At 30.3% G+C, this 20,597-nt stretch overlaps 1 protein-coding gene across 1 annotated transcript in view; it reads right to left on the bottom strand.

Annotated features, from left to right (window-relative positions):
- Positions 1 to 7,949, bottom strand: part of LOC127732233 (uncharacterized) — a 43,398-nt gene extending 35,449 nt beyond the window's left edge. Inside the window, exons 1-3 of the mRNA XM_052241314.1 lie at positions 7,934 to 7,949; positions 7,115 to 7,174; positions 5,190 to 5,249 (exon numbers count right to left, since the gene is read on the bottom strand). Of these exons, the coding sequence (XP_052097274.1) occupies positions 5,190 to 5,249; positions 7,115 to 7,174; positions 7,934 to 7,949 (136 nt within the window). The remainder of the gene's footprint in view (positions 1 to 5,189; positions 5,250 to 7,114; positions 7,175 to 7,933) is intronic.
- Positions 7,950 to 20,597: the final 12,648 nt, after the last annotated feature.

Below are 20,597 nucleotides of genomic sequence, written 5' to 3'. Positions count from 1 at the left end.
TGTTTAACAAGTCTTACAAATACCTGGGACAGAAAAAACACGAAGGCAGGGGTAATCCGTAATATATGTAAAATTCAGGTCTCAGTCAAGGTATATAATGTGACATTCCCGGCTTAAGGTTTATATCCCCTTCGACTACGACTGAGGGAATTTAACCTCTAAGCCGGGAATTTCACATTAGGTAGTTTTATAATTATCAAAGCTGTTTGTTCTAATATAAAAGTAGTTTTAATTTTAACGTAGACCGTGTCCATTTTTAGGTTTGCACTTCTGTGACCCAGTACTAAATGACAATTTAAAGAAAATGATACACCGACACGTAACTCTTAATTTCAAAATGTCTGACAAGTATTACTGCAAATATCTGATATTGGAAATCAGTGATCGATTAAATATCCAAAGCAGATAGAAGACATAAAATATGTCTACTCAGTCGAGTTTTAGTTATTTCTTTCTTTCTGTAGTTGATGCATTCATAATTGTTTTCAGGTTTATGGTTGACCTGTTTTTAATTTATACCAAGACGTTGACATGCTAATTAAATAAATGACTTGATATTATAAATTCAATATAAAAAATAAAGCCCAACCTTTTCATTCATCTTATTATTCCTAAATATTTGAATCTTAAAAGTGAAAATGTACAATTGTTTTTAATTAACTCCTTCTATGACTGATATGTTTGCTTTAAAGTAAGGAGACCATTTATTATGAGGCAAAACTTGAAGGTTATTTTACTACGAATAAACAACTGTGTTTGGCAGATAAATGAACCTTACAATTGTGCAAGCTTTGACCTAGTATTAACCATAAGAGACGTTGTTAAGTAAAAGAGAGGCCACAAATAAGTGCCTACGGCTCAAGGCATTTAAACTCTAAGCCGAGAATGTCACATTATATACCCTGTGTGAGACCTGAATAACATATAATATAATGTATTGGTATACGCCAAAAAAGTGTAAAGAAAAACAACACAAAAATATCAAGTAAAAAGTACAATTATCAATAAATGTATTGGATACCCGATATTTTGTAGGATGAAAAGTGGAGTTTTATAAATCTTTATTGATTTTCATACTTATAGAAAAGTTTTTGGTGGAATCCTAGTTCATGTAATTAAGCATTTGAAATATATGGGACTGCGAAATTTTACATCCCAAATAACACTCATCTAGCTGTTGTTTTTAGCACTGCAGTCTTTGAACTACACTTGTTTTTACTAGATTGATTCTCTACTACCTAGACCAAAGCTTTATTGTGATTAACGTAATAAATAGTCAGGCGATTGTGATATCTCTTAGTTTTGTCAGAAGATCTCAAATGTCGACTAAAAGACAATCTTGCTGACTTTTCTTACGAATTCTATTCTTCGTTCAAAAATAGCAATTATAAATGCACGACACATTTCAATTGTACAGTATTAACTCCTTCTATGACTTATATGTTTGCTTTAAAGTAAGGAGACCATTTATTATGAGGCAAAACTTGAAGGTTATTTTACTACGACTAAACAACTGTGTTTGGCATATCAATGAACATTTCAATTGTGCAAGCTTTGACCTAGTATTAACCATACGAGTCGTTGTTTAGTAAAAGAGAGACCACAAATACCAAACAGACATGTAAGAAAATATATTCTGCATTGTGAATGTTTAACAAGTCTTACAAATACCTGGTACAGAAAAAAAACGTGGAGGCAGGGGTAAACCGTAATATATGTAACATTCAGGTCTCAGTCAAGGTATATAATGTGACATTCCCGGCTTAAGGTTTATATCCCCTTCGCCTACGGCTGAGGGAATTGAAACTCTAAGCCGGGAATGTCACATTAGGTAGTTTTATAATTATCAAAGCTGTTTGTTCTAATATAAAAGTTGTTTTAATTTTAACATAGACCGTGTCCATTTTTAGGTTTGCACTTCTGTAGCCCAGTACTAAATGACAACTTAAAGAAAATGATACACCGACACGTAACACTTAATTTCAAAATGTCTGACAAGTATTACTGCAAATATCTGATATTGGAAATCAGTGATCGATTAAATATCCAAAGCAGATAGAAGACATGAAATATGTCTACTCAGTCGAGTTTTAGTTTTTTCTTTTCTATCTGTAGTTGATGCATTCATAATTGTTTTTCAGGTTTATGGTTGACCTGTTTTTAACGATACCAAGACGTTGACATGCTAATTAAATAAATGACTTGATATCAAAAATTCAATATAAAAAATATAGCCCAACCTTTTCAATCAACATCGTTCAACTTATTATTCCTAAATATTTGAATCTTGAAAGTGAAAATGTACAATTGCTTTTCATTAACTCCTTCTATGACTTATATGTTTGCTTTAAAGTAAGGAGACCATTTATTATGAGGCAAAACTTGAAGGTTGTTTTACTACGACTAAACAACTGTGTTTGGCATATAAATGAACCTTACAATTGTGCAAGCTTTGACCTAGTATTAACCATAAGAGACGTTGTTAAGTAAAAGAGAGGCCACAAATACCAAACAGATATAAAAAATCATAAGTGAAAAACGACCTGACAACATCTAGTTGTATGTGTAAATAATGTCATTTGTGTTAACTATAAACGAAGATGCGACTTTTGTAAGGCCTTAATTACCCCCTTGATTTTTATCTTGTGTTTAAGATTTGACATTCTTATGGTTTTCTAGTGTTACATTTATAAGACATTTAAAACACTAAACAACCATTCCTTCAATTGATGGAACGTGAATCTTATAACGATATTACATGTATAATCTCAATTGCCTTTGGGAAATGGATCAACAATTATTTTATCCTCTGTTGCGTGAGACTTATAGCGATGCCACAAGCATGAAATATGGTGAAAAATGATCGAGGATTGTGTAGCAAAAATTATACAAAAAGTTATAGTATAAATGAATTAGACAATACTTTCACAATAATTACCTCCTAAGGAAGATCAAGAGTTAGTGTTTTAACAAATCTATAACAAATAACTTAGATTAAAACAAAAGTTACATTCGTTCACTTTTTCTGCAGAAACCGTGCCTGTTTTTGGGTGAATGTACCGTTTATTTACTGTAATAAGACAATAAAAGATTATGAATGCACTTACTAATCATCAATTATATCATGCAACAAATTTAATATATCAGACTCAATAAAGCATATATGATAAACGTTGACGGTTGTGACATGTGAAGCAGGAGATAATACTCTATTGAGGTATTATATTTACTCCTTTTACAGTTGATCCATTTGCAAATATTCGCAGTCGACTATTGATACGTAAATGAACATCAATTTGAATTACTTATAAATAGTGTTGTCAACGGTTAACCGGTTAACCGGTTAACCGTCGGAAGAACCGAATATCGAATATCGAAAACGTTAACAGGTTAACCGGATTTTTTTGAATTTTAATCGATTTGATATTAATGTGTATTGAAATCATTACATAATTTTGTTTTATCTTAAAATTATCGTAGTGGTAATTAATTTGACAGATCAATTTTCCAGTATATTGATTGCTATTGTTAATCCGAAAAATTAGAATTAATTAGAACGTAGACAACTTGTCTCAGCTCTGGGCAAGTTCTTAAATAAACATAATTAGTATACATGTCTTTTTAAACAGTAACTTTTAACCAGTAATCCGATTAGATTTTACGATTTACTTCATTATTTTATTTTTGATCTAATATTGCTTAGACCTTCATCTGAATGTGCAAACTCCATCGTGCAAGGCTTTGTCATACTTTAAACAAAATGCCAACTCAAAAATCATAGTGTGAAATGCAAATCAACGTGAATGAAATTAATGTATACTTGATGGTACGAGTAACAGGCTTAATCATTTAAAAAAAAAAGGCCCCACATTATTTTCTGAGACATCAATAGAAAATGAAAGAATCATCGGTTTCAGACATTTTCAATTCGACGAGATCATGAAGGTTTTTTATTTTTCGATCTGAAGTTGTTACAAACGCCATAGTAGATACGGTGGTATTGGATTATTAAAAGTCAAACTTCGCCAGGAATATTCACAGACAAGCCTGATAATGCCAAAGGACAAACTTCAATTCATCGTATTACAAAAACGTACATTTGTAGGGTACTATAGATAAGGCCTTCAAACATATCTACTAAAACTACCGGTAAACCGGTTAATCGGTCGAACGAATATCCGAGTAACTGGTTAGGCAAAACTGTACGATTTGACAACACTACTTATAAATATATGTATATATATATATAAATATATAAAAAAAAAAATGCTTCCGCAAATTTACAGATCTAACATTTTAGGGCTGATAGTTAGACGAATTATAAATATAAAATATAAAAGTATAATTCGTCTCAAACATAGCCCAACAATAATTGATCTTCAAATTTGAGTTAGAAACTTTTATTCTTCCCTCAGCTGGACTGGAACCCTAGCTTCTTTGCCAAAATGGCAACACTGCCTGCACGTGTCCAGTACCCTCGACCACTCGACCACATAGGCTACATAAAAATATAGCTTTCGGTGGTCGATGTTATGCCTTTCCTCGTCAGCTTTATCCTAGATAACGGTGGTACGTTCTGAACTGTTTGAAACTTTTATCTCAAGAGTAATTATCTTATACAGATTAAGAGGTCTCATGATTAATTTTGTTAATAGTCGCGCGACTTGCGAGTAGCCTTAGTGTTGTGAGGAGATCTCAAATTTTGACAGAGAAGTCTTAGTGATTAATGATTATAGAGATAATGATAGCAGAAAAGACTTTATGAAATAGCTGTCCTGACTCATCCGTATTATTATGACCATATTTACTCTATTGTAATTACATAATATTTGATGTCTTTCAAGAAACATGATTCAAAGTTTTTGCATATAATTATCTAAAGTTCTCCATCTTGTTAATACCTTAACCATGTTTACGTTATTTAAGATATTGACTGTGGTAAGATAAACAAATTGCAGTTTTGTTTGCGGTACTGTTACTTAATACATGTTTTGCGAAATTACGACGGAATAGGGTTCGCAAATATGAAAACGCGCATTTAAAGTTTAGTATAGCATTTTCTGTGTGTTATATTTCTTTAAATTGCTATTAAGCATCTCGTAGCTATGTCCATCGATCAAAAATAAAAATCATAGCCAACTTTGAAGTTTGTACACATTTATCAATTTTAAATGAAGATTAACACTTACATTCATTCAATCTTTCTACAGAGACTGTGCCTGTTTGTGGATAGGGATATCTGACCTTTACTGTAATGTGACAAATAGGCCAAATTATATCTTGACACTTATACCATCGTGATTTTGATTTCTACTCGTAGTAACACGACACAAAAATGTGTACTAACTGACTATCCTTGTCTATAAAAAATAATTTAAAAGTACTGTATACATTGCCATTTGATAAGGAACTTTCCGCTTTGATTTTTTTGTGGATTTTGTTTTTGTTTTTTTTATTCTACTTGTTTTTGTAAGAACTTTGAAAATAACCACTTTCTAATAAGATGTTGATATAATAAGTAGGTAGTGTCACGATTATTAACTATCAAATTTGTTTGTGTGTAAATATGTAAAGAGATTTTAATTTCTACAAATGCCATGTTCGTTTTTGGGAATGTACTTCTCTGTCCAACAGCACTTTGACAATATAAAGAAATTATTCACCAACACGTTACTTGTAATTTCATGTTTCTAATCTGACTAGTACTACTGGAAATATTCGATATTGGAATGAAATGATAGGTCAAATATCAAAAGCAGATAGAAGATCGAGTTTTCGTTTGTTTCTCTTTCTGAACTTGATAATATTTTTCAGTTCTATATTTGACCTGTTGATAACTTGTACTATGAGTTTGATATGCTCACTGAACATAGACCTATCTTAATCATGTGCTAGTATTTAAAAAATCCAATATCAAGAAGAAAGCACAACGTCTTCATTTAACATATTATTCCTAAATATTTGAATCGAGAAAGTGACAATCTATAATTGTCCTTCTATGACTGATATGTCTGCTTTAAAGTAAGATAATCATCTTTTATATGACGAAAATAGGAGATTATTATTTTCAAATGACTAAAGAACAGTGTTTGGTATATGAATTATGACATAGTATTAACCATAAGGAATGTTGTTAAGTAAATGTGTAAGCATACTATAGGCATAAACTATTTAGGAAGATACTGGGAAGCATGCAGTTATCTGGTATCTGGTATAATATACAGAACGCCTTGACCAGTCTTTGGTTTAAATATCTACCTTGTTTTCTTTTAAATCTGACATTCTAGGTTTTTTTCTTTTGTTGCATGCATACGATATTTGGAAAATAATTCAAAAATTTTATAACGATGACACGATCCCACGTGCCTTTTTAAAATAAATCAAATGTGATGTTTTCCTGTGCTGTATCAAGCTTTATCATATACTTGTAGAAAATAATGGTATAATTGTACCCCTTGATAAAACTAATGTAAACACATATTTATTCATTAAATTTGAAGAATTGTCTTAGCCGTGTAATATGACTTTTGTTATCAACTGCTTCCGGTATATATCAGCTGTTACCGTTTTATATCAACTGCTTCCGGTTATTATTACAAACCTTTCTTTAACGTAAACGCAAAGCATTTCGACATCATTCGGCAAATTCCGGAAAATAAACCTCAGTGATAAATTTTAGTGAAAAACGTAGCTAAGTAGTTTAAAAGAAGGAATATTAGGAAACAGGAAATATATTATTAAAAAATGAAAAAAACAAATAATACAATAAATGAATTTGAGAAAGTTTTAAAAAAAGTTGTCTGTATGGCTTCTGCTGAAGTATATGATAAAAAGCCTGTTGGGTCTCGGGATGATATCATGACCTAGGACTGATAAGGGGTCTGATATGAAAAACGTCATGTTATAATCTATATATATCGACACACAAGTGATAAATATGATGAAAAACAGACAGAGGAACAGTGTAAGCAAACCCCCCATGATCAATAATTAAGAAATATATTAGAACACATGCTTTTACAATAAGTACTTACTAAGGACGATCAGGAGCTACTGTTTTAACAAATCCATAAGAAATAACTACAAACTACAAACTAAAGGAAATTAAACTTACATTCGTGCACTTTTTCTGCCGAAACTGTGCCTGTTTGAGGGTAAATATACCTTTTAAGTACTGTAATAAAAAATAACTGTTGTTTTAAATATATTTGGGATGGTAAAAATGACAAAGTAAAGAGAAATATAATTATCGGCGAATATCAAAGAGGGGGATTAAAATTGTTGATTTAGATAACTATTTTAAGGCCCTGAAAGATTCATGGATTTTCAAATTTACAACCAGATTATCTGCCTAATATTTTAAGAATCTAAGTCAAATTTTTCTTATCTTTAACATGAATTTAGATAATGTGAAATCACTGATAAAAATTAAGAAAAACACAGGAATTTTATATGCAGGTAGTTTCAAGTCGGGTGAAAACAGGAGGAGGTTTGATGAAATTTAAAGATCATTTTTTAAATATCAGAAAAATATGGGGAAATAGACACATTAAACATTGCAACAAAAGCTTGTTCTTTCAAAACTGGGTGAAAAGTGGATTGATAAATATTAACGACATACTGGATAGCGAGGTAAAGCTATCACAGGTTTATACTTTAGAAAAGTTAAACGATAAGTCAAATTGGTTTGTAGACGTTAAGACATTAACATCCCCCATCCCGAAGGAATGGCAGCAAGTTTTGATTAAAAAATACTATAAAGGTTCAAATCAGTATTTATAAGTATTAAGTGAGATGAGAAAATAAACAAATCCAAAACAAAAGATATCTATGATAAAATGTTATACAATAGTTTAGCATGTTTAGTAAATGAACACAATTTACACATCTAATTGGTATCTATAGTCGGATAAGTTATTTAAAGTTAAATTACAGTCCACATATATCATTCGTAAACGATTTTATATTCAAATTTTTAAGAGGGAACAACATGAAAATTTTTAAATGGAACTGCTTCAGTCATGTTAGTATATTATTGCTACAAAGCAGTCTCTGTTTAGATGGAAAATTTCTAACGATAGTACATGTGATTTTTGTAAAACAGAATGGAAGAAGATAATTTACCTTGTTTTATTCCATGTTCATTTTTAAAAGATTTTGGGCGGTAGTAGAAAATCTTGAAACCAAACTCAATTTTAAAAACAAGATATCAGAAAAAAATGTATTTTTCATTAATTTAAAGAAATTAATATCATAGAATAATAAGGATATGTTGTCATACTTTATGTAATGTTTTTTATGATTATATTCTGAGTATTTTCCTGGCCACTCAGAAAGTATTACACAGGAATACTCCCCTAGCGTTCTGACAGTGAAGTAGAATTGAAACAAGCAATCTAAAGGATTAAGAACATATCTTTATTGTTAAAAAAAGAGAAAAATACCTCATTTCCAATACACTTGACTATCATCGATTATATCATGCAACAAAGATTATAATTCAAACTCGAAATAGAATACATGATTAATGTTGACGGGGGAGGCATGCAAAGCAGGATATATATAACCTATCAAAGTACTGTGATAGCTCAGTTTAGAATTGGTTCATATCCATGATATATCGTTATTTATTATTATATATCTTGAAATCGCTATAAATCATCTTGCAATTTGTCCTTTCTTTGGAAACTGAAATGTTAGTTTAAATCTTGCATTCTCAAAATTATTTAAAAACTATCATATCAAATGATGAGTAAACGTTTTATTGTCAATTTTAAAGGAAGATTAACACTTACATTCATTTAATCTTTCTACAGAGACTGTGCCTGTTTGTGGATGGGGATATATGACCTTTACAGTAGTGTGACACAGAGGCAAATCATACCTTGACACTACTTCTAATGTGATTATGATTTTAACTAGCAATAAAAAGAAATAAAAATGTTTTCCAACTGACTATCCTTGATTATAAAAAAATAATATCAAAGTATGGTTTGCATTGCTGTGTAAAATTTAAGGACTTTGACAATTGCCTACTTTTGATGTACTAAGTAGATAGTTTTACAATTGTCAAATTTGTTTGTGTAAATATACAAGTGGTTTTAATTTATACAAAAATCAGTGTCCACTTCTCTGGCCAAGTGCTACATGACAATATAAAGACACTAAACGGCGACACGTCATTATTGTTTTCTGTTTTATGAAAGTCTTGCTTTTAACGGTACTATGACTTTGACAATCTCTCTGAACAAAGATACCATTTGAATACTAAAAACCCAATATCCAGAAGAAAGCCCAGCATTTTCATTCAACATATTATTCTTAAATATTTGAATCGAGAAAGTGACAATATAAAAAATGATGAATTATATATATTGTATGATTGCTAATGAAAAAACTCTCCACATATGATTTTGACATTTAAAACGGCCATCTTGAAAAATGCCGCCTTTTTGAAATTTCAAAATTGGTCAATAGCTTATATTATTTATATAATCAAGGACTACTCGATTCCAAATTTGGTGCATTTATCATCAAACCCACACATTTTCTGCCGGACTAACAAGAGACCAAATGAAACAGAAATTAACAACTACATGTCTCCGAACGGCCTTCAAAAATGAGCAACATCCATACCGTATAGTCAGCTATAAAAGGCTCCGAAAAGACAAATGTAAAACGATTTATAAGAGAAAACTAACTGCATAATTTATGCATAAAATAATGAACGAAAAACAAATATAATACACAGAAAACAAACGACACTGAATTACAGGCTCCTGACTTAGAACTGGCACATATAGAATGTGGCGGGATTAAACATGTCAGCGGGCGCCTAAACCTTCCCTTATTTAAGACAGTGGCGTAACAGTTCAACATAAGCACAAACTGTGAAATCAGTTGAAAAAGGCTTTGAAGGTATGGGCTTTGCTCATCGTTGAAGGCCGTATAGTGACCTTTAGTTTTTAATTTCTATATCATTAGGTCTTTTGTGAAGAGTTGTCTCATTGGCAATCATACTCCATCTTCTTTTTTTTATATAAACTCATCAGATGGATATAAACAGTTTTACATATAACTAAAACGCAAGGTAGACGGGAAATGGTACAGTTGGCCTTTAATGAATGATTTGTCTGCTTTAAAGTAAAACAACCATCTTTTGCTAGAAGAAAATAGGAGATTACTTAGGTAAGGCTAAAGAACTGTGTCTGGTATATGAATGAACCTTACAATTGTGTAAATTATTAACCATACGGGTTGTTGTTAAGTAAATGTCGTGTATATCATAATTATTAATATATTAGGAAGATTCAACTTTCTTAACGGGGAATAAGGGAGCTATCTGGTATATTACACATACGGCCTTGACCACTGTTTGGCTATATTTTATATGTTGTGTTTTAGATTTGATATTTTAAGATTTGTCTTATATATTGTTTTAAAAAAGATTTTGAAAACCATTCTTTCATTGTAAGAAGCTTGAATCTAATAACAAAGTTATAATCCTAATTGCCTTTTTAAAATGAATCAACAATTATTTTATCCTATGTTGCATAAGGCTTATATGTAGCGATGCCAAAAGCGTTAACTATGATGAAAAAAGTCGAGGGAAAGTGTATATAAATCTCAATTATCAAATAATAAAGAAAGTTAATGTATAAATGGATGTTACAATAATTTCACAATAATTACTTACTAAGGAAGATCAAAATTTAATGTTTAAACAAATATATAACAAAAAATTACGATATACTTTAAAACAAAACTTACATTCGTGCACTTTTTCTGCAGACACCGTGCCTGTTTGTGGGTAAATATACCGTTCATTTACTGTAATAAGACAATATCATATTACGAATACACTTAACTATCATCGATTATATCATACAACAGAGTTAATATTTGAGACAAAATATAACATACATGAAATTTTTTGACGAGTGTGGCATGTGAAGCAGGAGATGTACTCTATCGAGGTATTGTGTTTACTCAATTTACAATTGATTCATTTGCACTTGACTATTAATACGTAAATGAATATCACTTTGAATTATTTAAAAATATTGTTTATATCTATATTATGTATTGGTATACGTCGAAAATGTGTAAAACAACATCACAAAAATATAAATGCATTAAAAAAATATCAATAATTATATCGGATAACTGATATCCTACATTAGTACGATAAACAATGAGTCGTAATAATCTTTATTCATTTTCGAAACAATCTGGAATGTAATATAAATTCAAAACCTAACAAAGCTGATAAAGCTGATAAAAAAGCTATTTGTGTAATTCTAGATCATGTGATTAATCATTTAAAAAAGATGGGAATGCGTAATTGTACATTCCAAATGACTCACATGTAGCTGATATGGTTAGCACTGTACTGTTTGAACTACACCTTTGATCCCAGAGTGATTTTCTACTACTAAGACCAAGCTGTATTGTAATTAATGTTAATAATAGCCACAATATTGAGACCTCTCTTTGTGTTGTCAAGAGGTCCTAAATGTCGACCGAAAAGACGGTCTTGCTTTTTGGTTATATACTACGATAGTCCTAAAGGCGTTCTTGAAATGGCTGTTGACCACATTGTCTCTATAGAAAGTACATAGTATTTGATGTCTTTCAGACACATGATATAACGTTTTGCATATATTTATCTAAAGTTCGTCATCTTGTTAATAGTTTTACCATGTCTAACATATCTATGTTTATCTATGGGTAACATCCATTATAAAACAAAAAAGCTGCAATTGTGTTTCTGGTACTGAAAATTCAGAAACGTTTGCGAGAAATGGGACAGTATTGGGTTCACAAAAAACAATCTCGAATTAAAGTTGCTATAGTATTATTCATATGTTATATATCTCGAAATCGCTATGAATCATTTCGCAATTGTGTCAATCCTTCAAAAATAACAATCATAAATATACAACTTTTTTAGATTAATCGTATAAAAGAACTTGTATATCAGACATGGGGCGAATTACATTGCAATGTATTGCATAACATTACCATTACTTGGACAAAACCATCATTATATTACATTTACAATTACATGTATTTTGGAAAGTAATGCATTAAATTACAATTACTTTTACCAAAGTAATGCATTATATTACACATTTCATTTGATTTTTCTTGTTTTCAAACGAAACATATAAACAACTTTTTATACTGCAATCTTGATAACTATTAAATAGGTATTATTAAAGTTCTTTCTTTTCCCTATGAGACCAAATGACAACAGTCAAACAAATGTGATGAGCTTCCTGAAGGTTCTACAGTTTTTGACATACATGGTCTGTATCAATTTAGATGAGAGATGTTTCCGGCTTGGAATTTGAAACTTTTGACTTTCAACCGTTGAAAATGGGAGTAAATCACTTCTAGCAATATACTGAAAAGTAAATCTACACCTTTACTTTGCTTTAAGTCATTTAATCAATATTTCTGAATACCAGATGGATTTACAAAGTTTGCCAAGGTAAAATGGTTTTTCTGGGTCAGGCTTATATATATTTCTTGGTATACATCTCTGTGTTTTCTCAAAAAAGAAATAACAGAAAGGTTGTCATGAATTCATTCTTCCATTATGTTTTTTGATCATATTGATAAATTAGTCTCAATATTAATTTACTACTTTAAAATCACAAATTCACTTGCCAAAAGAAAGGAATTGATTGCTATACAAACTAATAAGTGTTTTTTGTCAGATGTCAATTATTAATCATTCAACTTATTACTTTCATCTTTAAATGTATATGTATAGGTTTTTCAATTACTATAGTGGCGTATAAAAATGACTGCAAATAAAAAACAATAATTATATAAAATAGATCTGTTTTGATTATAAGTATAAATGTTTTAGTATCAAGGTAAGATGAAGAAAATCGTTATTTGTACTACAGTTCAAATTTAAATTTTTGTTAATTATCTATTTAGACATTAATTTGAGTTTTATATTTTCTTAAATAAAGCATAAAACAGAAGTACCCGTGAATTTATATTGGGTCTACAAGTCAGTTCATATAATTATGAATTAAAACATGTATGGTTTCTGGTTACTTTATAAAAAATAGAGTAATTGCTAAGCGCTTATGACATGATCTTGACATTTGACCCTTAACATTGGTGCCAAATAGTTGTGTTAATAATTTCTCCATTAGATATATGTTTTTATTCATAATCAGTTCTTATAAAATCAAATTAAAAGACTCGAGAATAAAGGTCATGTTAATCAAATCATTTATGTTCCCATAGCAACCATTATAGCAACCTGAATCCCAAACAATTCTTTGCAGATTTTTACTAGGCAATCGTGGTATTTTAAATTGATAACAACAACATGAATGGGTTGGGATGCAAAAGTATGTAACCATTGACGTAAAATACGTTTAATTTGTCTTTTGAACAGTTTGAAAACTCTCTTGTTGCCACCTTTTCCCCGTTTTAACAAAGTGTTTGTTCATCTTTGAATGGACATTTGTTACAATAGTCATCACAATTGAAATATTTCCACGAAAATTGCATGGCGAATGGAACTTTTGTACTAGTAAGCAATTTTGAAAATCTAAAAAAAAAAACCGTTTACACATGGCAGCGAAAAATTCTATTATGTTAATCAGGTGTTATCATTAAATGAAGTTTTCAGAAAATCTGCAGTGATATACATATAGTGGGTGTTTACGACGAATTGCTTCAAAACAATAAACAATGTGAAAGTAAGACAACAGTAGTTTACTGATGTTCAAATCTCGAAAATTGATAAAGAATAGACAAATCAAGGTAACAAACAAAACTAAAGGAATTGCATAATCTGCAACAAAAAAAACCAAAAAAAAACACCAGAATACCAGGCTTTTATTTTCACACCAGACGCACGTTTCGTCTCCATAAGACTCATCATTCAGTGACAATCGAATAAAAATGTTGAAAGGGCAAATAGAGTCCAAAGTTGAAGAAAATTTAGGATAAAAAATTCCAAAAGGTTTTATCGAATACTGCTTAGGTAATCTATTCGTGGGGTTCGTTTTTCGAACAACTCAAAGTTTTGTAAACATTGAATTTATAATTTTGAAAATAACAGAATGAGCGAGTGTGGTTGCAACAACAAGGTAAGCTTCTCCTACCACGACTCTGTTGGAGCAGTTTTGTATAAGGAGCGCTGCGCTGTTAACGGAGTCAGCATAGTATGAACGTGCACGATCGTAACGTATTAAGTATATAGTATAAGGCGACTGCAGTTTACAGATGTTACAATTAATTATGTGAGTCATATTCTGAGTTTCGATTATTATCAATCAACAGAGTGTCAATTATAAATAATAAACCAATGAAAACAGTTTATAACAATGATTACGAGAAAGGAAATCTGGTTTACTATATTATTAACGTTTGCTAGTTTAAAAATTGAAAAGCATCAAATGATTAAGTTTGAAGTTGATATTTAAAAAGAAAAGATATTGGTATTTTACTGCTCAAATTCAATATCGAGCAAATCACAGTGCAATATACATAATCAACCTTGTTTTATATTTCGCATAATCTTTAACGTATTGTGTAAGTTTGGATTATACACATGCACACATATATATATATAAGGTTAACAAAGCATTTGAATCACGAATCTTAAATGTTGTTAAAAGATGTGACTTTTTGTTTCCTCAAAAATCAACTAATGAACAACACGGTACAATAATCAGATAATATAAAAAAAATGCTCTTGGATTCATAAGTAAAGAAACGACAAAAACAAAACATACAACAAAACTCATGCTTATTTAATTCATATATTATTGTGATAATTTCTATATCCAATAATTTTTTGTCTTAAGTTGTCATTTCCTTCATTATATTCTATATTAAGATTTAAACAAAAAAAATTGTAAAAATCTCCTTGTAATCCAATCAATGACCGGCCAGAATATGTATTATAATTTAAAAAAGTATAACTTGTGAAGGATTCTACAATATTGTAAACATGAACTGCACCAAGCCAATATGCAAATTGATCTTAATGTCTGATAAGCTTATTCTGGTTTTATAATACTTCCGCAGACACGTTTTGAGTCAATATGGTTGAATGCATGGTTGAGTACAAATATTAAGAGCAAATCTTCTAGGAAAAAGATTTTTTTTTTGTGTCAGCATTCTTATGACTATATATGTATGCCTTACTTTTTTAAAAGATAAATGAAGCTTTGTTTGTCAGAAACTGTTCTGAACAAAATGCAAAAAGATCACTATTTATAGATTTCATATATTGCAGTCGTAAATGTCAACTTGCAGTCTGATTTTCATTTATATGCAATTTGATTGTTTATTTATTTATTGTTCTCTTTCCGTAAAGTATCAAACTTTTCTATCATGTTCAGCAGAGAAAAAGGTTAACATTTTGCTCAATATTTAAGTTGGTTTTATTTAGATACGGGCAAAGAACATCATGTTTACTTGACAATTGTTATGGTGAGCAAGGGCAACACAAATATCCTAGCAAAATTTCATATACAAACTACATTTATAAGACCGAGATTTTGCAAAAGTCAGGTTTGATACTGTTGTATTGATGAACTGTTATATAATGCGTGCATAGGGCGTATGATAAGGATCTTGCTTCAACAAAAATGTTCTTAGAAATGTATGCGGCAAGTTAGAAATGTGTCACCTATTATTTATTCATCTCATATACCCTTCTTTTAAGGGCATTTGATTTCCCATTTTTTTTAAGAATTTTTTGAGAAACGATTAATGTACATCAGTTCAAAGTTTCGATATTGGATTGTTTTTTGCCTGGTTAACATTTAATATATAAAAAAGGTCATTACAAGCAGGATACTACCTCTCATGAATGGTGTTTGTAAAGCCAAGATTACTGTATAGCTGATATTTGTTTGGATAGTTTATGGAATGCGATCAAGTTAAATTTATAAGATAGAGTAAATACACTTACAACCAATTGCCGACTGAAACACTGAAATTGATGAAGAAACAAAAATTAGGATTGTACATTGGTCTATACAGACTTAAATTCAATACGATTTTTAGCTTCCCGTTTAACTTTTAGACTTTAAGTGTCAACCATTGAAATAAGAAAGACACATAGGTAACTTGACAGATTAGTTTGTTATAAAAAAAATTAAGGATGTCGGATCTACTGGAACTTTTATATACGTTAAAACCAGAATAATCAGATGAACTTCAAAGATTAAAAAAATATGATTCACATATGCCTTATAAACCAAAAACAAACCAAACAATTAAACGAATAAACGAGCAAACACAACTTATTTTGTTGTCGCTTAATGCAATGTTGTATGAAGTTGTAACTTAATTTTTGTTTCAATGAACTTACCACTTATGCTCATATAAACCAAATAAAGAACGATCATGTTGAAATCTAGAAATAGCAAGTTATAAACAAATTACGCTGTACATCAGCTATATATACAACAGTTTAATCAGTGGAAGAACTGATAAAAGAATACCATATTTAAGTGAGTGGCATGCGCAGTAGAATATAACAAAGCCATGTAAAGTTCAAGGTATTGTTGCTTAAGGTTAATTTTAGCTTTACTAATAATTAATATGTATAATGTTCAACTTGATAAAGTAGGTAATTGAGAATGGTCGCGGTAATTGAAACCAATTTCAAAGTACTCAATCTGATGATAAGAAATCATGTCCTACACACTTATATTGGTCACACAATAAAGTAGAATACTTTTTTCTTGTACAAATGATATACTGTTTTTGCACTATTTTGCTACTTTGTTTAATATTTTTTTATTTACTCTTTTTTAGGATGTATATCTTTTTATATATATTCGCTTAAAATAACTTGTAACTGCAAGGTACCTGAGATTTTGCGCCGAAAGTGTTCCAATATTTAGCCTTATTAGGCATGCATATTATTCGTTCGTATCATGTAGATCAAGGTTAACATTGCTGACCGAATTACGTATTACATAAACAAGATTAATGTCGACGAAAGTTTGTTTTGAAATACTTTGTTTTAAGCGAGGGGAACACAACAGCTGTAAATCAACACTATTATAGTTCGTCGAGTATACTTTGATATCTTGAGAGGACAACACAATATATAGCAATATTTGGATTTATTTTCAGATCAATACTATTGAGATTGACATGTTTCACACGAATTCAATAATGTACTGTTTTATTTTTTTCGCTTTTCTGGCAATGATGCGCTCAACACATTCCAAAACTTTTACCGTAGAAATGCCTTCTATTGATACTTTAGAGGTAAGTGAAAAGAAACCACTTACATATGATAAAAAACCTAATGTGTTCATATTGATTTCTGTAGTTTTTCCTTGTAACTCTGTTTTTCATCACACCCTTGTTAATTAAAACCATACAGTGTGAACAGTGTTCTAATGAAATTCAGACAAGAAGTCAATATTTTCAGGAGGAAGCATATGTTTGTAGAGTTATTCCTTTCAGCGACTTTGAACGAGCTTATATTGGTGAGTCATAGATATTTGTTTCATTATGTCTCTTCAAACTTGACAAAAAATTAAGTAAATGAATTGATAGCTTAACTTAAGTGAAATAAATTCCGACATACTTTAAAATAGTTATAAAAAGTCTTCCAATTAAACTTAACCAGTATCATTATAGCATGTATATTTCTTCAAAGGAGGAATACGTTATTTGATCCCCAAGTCCGATTTCGAACTGCCTTTTGGATAAATCTTCTGTGCATAATTATATATAGTCTAAATTTAGGATAGACTCTTGAATTTTGAAGAGTCGAAATAGCCGAAATAGGATTCGGGTTTATATGATCCGTTCATCATATTTCGACTCTTCAAAATTCAAGAGTCTATCTAAAATTGAGGTAAATTATATGGCCTTCCAAATACCGTTTCGATTCCTAACATCACTGAAGAGACATTAATTGTCGAAATCCGGATACTGTGTACAAATTTTTACACCTCATGTTTGCGGTATACCATCTTTTCTGCAAGTTTATTGTTTTCTGTTTGGTATTAAATTAATAATATAGATCCATTTTGTTACATCTTGTGATCCGTTTATTTTGCAATCGCCAATGGCAGTCAGCAGGGTTTAAGAACATCCGTTGTTAGTCAAATGCGTTTTGTTATAATATACTTATATATATATATATATATATATATATATATATATATATCGATGGACGTAAGTGATTTTGAGGAAAGATTTACTTGTTTAAACTTAGAATACATTTAGATCGGTACTTAATGTCTTAAGGGATTGTGCTAATTTTTTTCCTGCTTCGTGTCGATCTAATGAGTTAAGTCCTTTTCAACTGATTTCTTTGGTTTTTTCCTACGCTATTTATGTCACCGTGACTGGTATTTTTGCGTGGTAATACGTTGAATTCCAAACCAGCAACATTAACATCGCCACATTCTGTTGAGCTGTTTTAAGGTAAGGTACCTGTTTTTAAAAGTTTGTCCATGGTTGTCATGGTTGCTGTCTACCTATATGATAGTTATTTTCTGACAATTGTACGTATCTTTTTTATTTGGTCATTAATTTGTTAGTTGTCTTTTTTTTTTAAATCGAGCTACAAATCCCTATACTTATTTTTGCGTTAATTTTGAAGTCTAACATAGCTTGAAAAAGTTATCATTATTTGAAAACACAAAGTTACATGTAAGGTAAACTTCAACGAGACAGCAACCAAAAACATAGAAAAAAAAAACAAATGTCAGCTTCAAGCCTTTAACAATATACATATGTTTATTATTCATATTGTACATAATTGATTTTGCAATATCAGTTGGACTTCACATGGATGTTGATCGTTCCCGAGTGCATCATTTGACCACAAGCGTTTGCGAAGAAGCAATATCAAAGGAAGAGATATGGTACTGATTTTTATTTAATCTTATGTATCTTTTAAATATTTGACAGACAGACTTAAATTGTACGCATACATAACAAACTTATTAGCTAGCAAAGAATTTTTATACATTTGTTACTTCTGTATAGTAGATGTTCTTTGTAACACGTATCATATGACGTTACGCACGATATTGCGTCTCAATTGGAAACGTCAAAATTTGACATTTTACGCCAATTATTGAGGATATGTTTTTATTTCGTTGCCAATTTTTTTTTTGCGCATCATTATGGATACTTCTAAATGTTTGGTTGCACTAAATATGTATGCAATATTTCCCACTAGAAGTAACGGCACAGTTGATGTATTTGGGTAAGATAATTGTCTATATAAAATATGAAGATATGGTATGAGTGCCAATAAGACAACTCTCTACCAGAAACCAAATGAAATAGAAAGTACTTAAATGCAATATTTCCCCATTTAAATTCAAAAAGGAAGAAGATATCCATTTTGTTTTAACAAAAAAAAGTTTGAAGGGAATTACAAGTTAAACGGGTCTTACTTATGAAGTACACTTTACTTTTTTAAATAACGGAACAATTGAATTAAGAAATGCAACGATTGTCAGACAAAAATAGTAATATTCATCCCATATATGTTTACAAGCTTTGTATGATATAGGAGTATATAGCCACAACAATTTTATTTTCACTTTCAAGTTCTATACATATGCATCTTATTGCAGAGAAATAACAAATTGCAGTTTAACGCTTCCCAAATTTGAAAATAAATTAACGATTTTTCATCCTTTCGTAATATAGCCTGTTCACAACTTTAGAACCTCATCTAAACTAACAACCCCAGTCATCGGATTTTTTTATACTTTGTGGTCTTGTTGCATGATACTACGGAAGAATTTCCAATATGAAATAACCACGGGGTCTAAAAGTTGCATCCAACACTAAAAAAAAACCAAACAATTTGATTTTGAAAGACATAGCGTCCAGAACCGACAACGTTGAAAACGTAAGAAAATCGTCCAGTGGACAAACTTGCGAGATATTGAATTTGTTTGAAAACGAAGTCGTTTCGCCTCTGCAAATTATCAAAAAGTATGCAACTGTTTTGTAGAGTTAAAGTGCAATAACGGAAAAGCACTATTTTGTATGCAACAAATCGAAATTTGCAATAAATAACGTCTCAAATGACAGTTTACTTGTAAAAAGCGGCGAAATTCGACCTGGGACATTCTTGCAAGATATTTGCCAGAAGCCGTTGCATTCTTATTTGTTAGGTGAGTGCAGCAAAAATTCGGTTTTAATATGACCTATCTAAGTAATTTTGTGAGCATAATTTATGAAAACGAAATTTTACATAATCTTATATTTTAAAAACCTATAAATTTTGATAATTTGCCATTTTCCTAAATCTGACCATATTGAAGACTATTTTGTTTTGTAAAAAAATAGCTTTGACAGTTACATCAACGCATATTCAGTAATATTGTAATACTTTATATATGAAGCATATCATTCATGCGAATTTTCGTGGATATAACACTGTTTCGAAGAGAACAAACACCCCTGTAAAAGTTATTATGCCTATAGTCTGTTACGTCTGACACGCATGTTTTTGACGTTTTGTCAATATGTTTGTCCTCATTTTAGACTTTTGTAAAATATGATAAAACTGTTTTTTTTTATTTTTTCGGAATATGAATTACCTGTCT

This window comes from Mytilus californianus, unplaced genomic scaffold, assembly GCF_021869535.1.
Source record: "Mytilus californianus isolate M0D057914Y unplaced genomic scaffold, xbMytCali1.0.p SCAF_22, whole genome shotgun sequence".
Lineage (NCBI taxonomy): Eukaryota > Metazoa > Mollusca > Bivalvia > Mytilida > Mytilidae > Mytilus > Mytilus californianus.
Note: the sequence above shows the minus strand (reverse complement) of the source record. Positions and strands in the feature narration are given on the sequence as shown.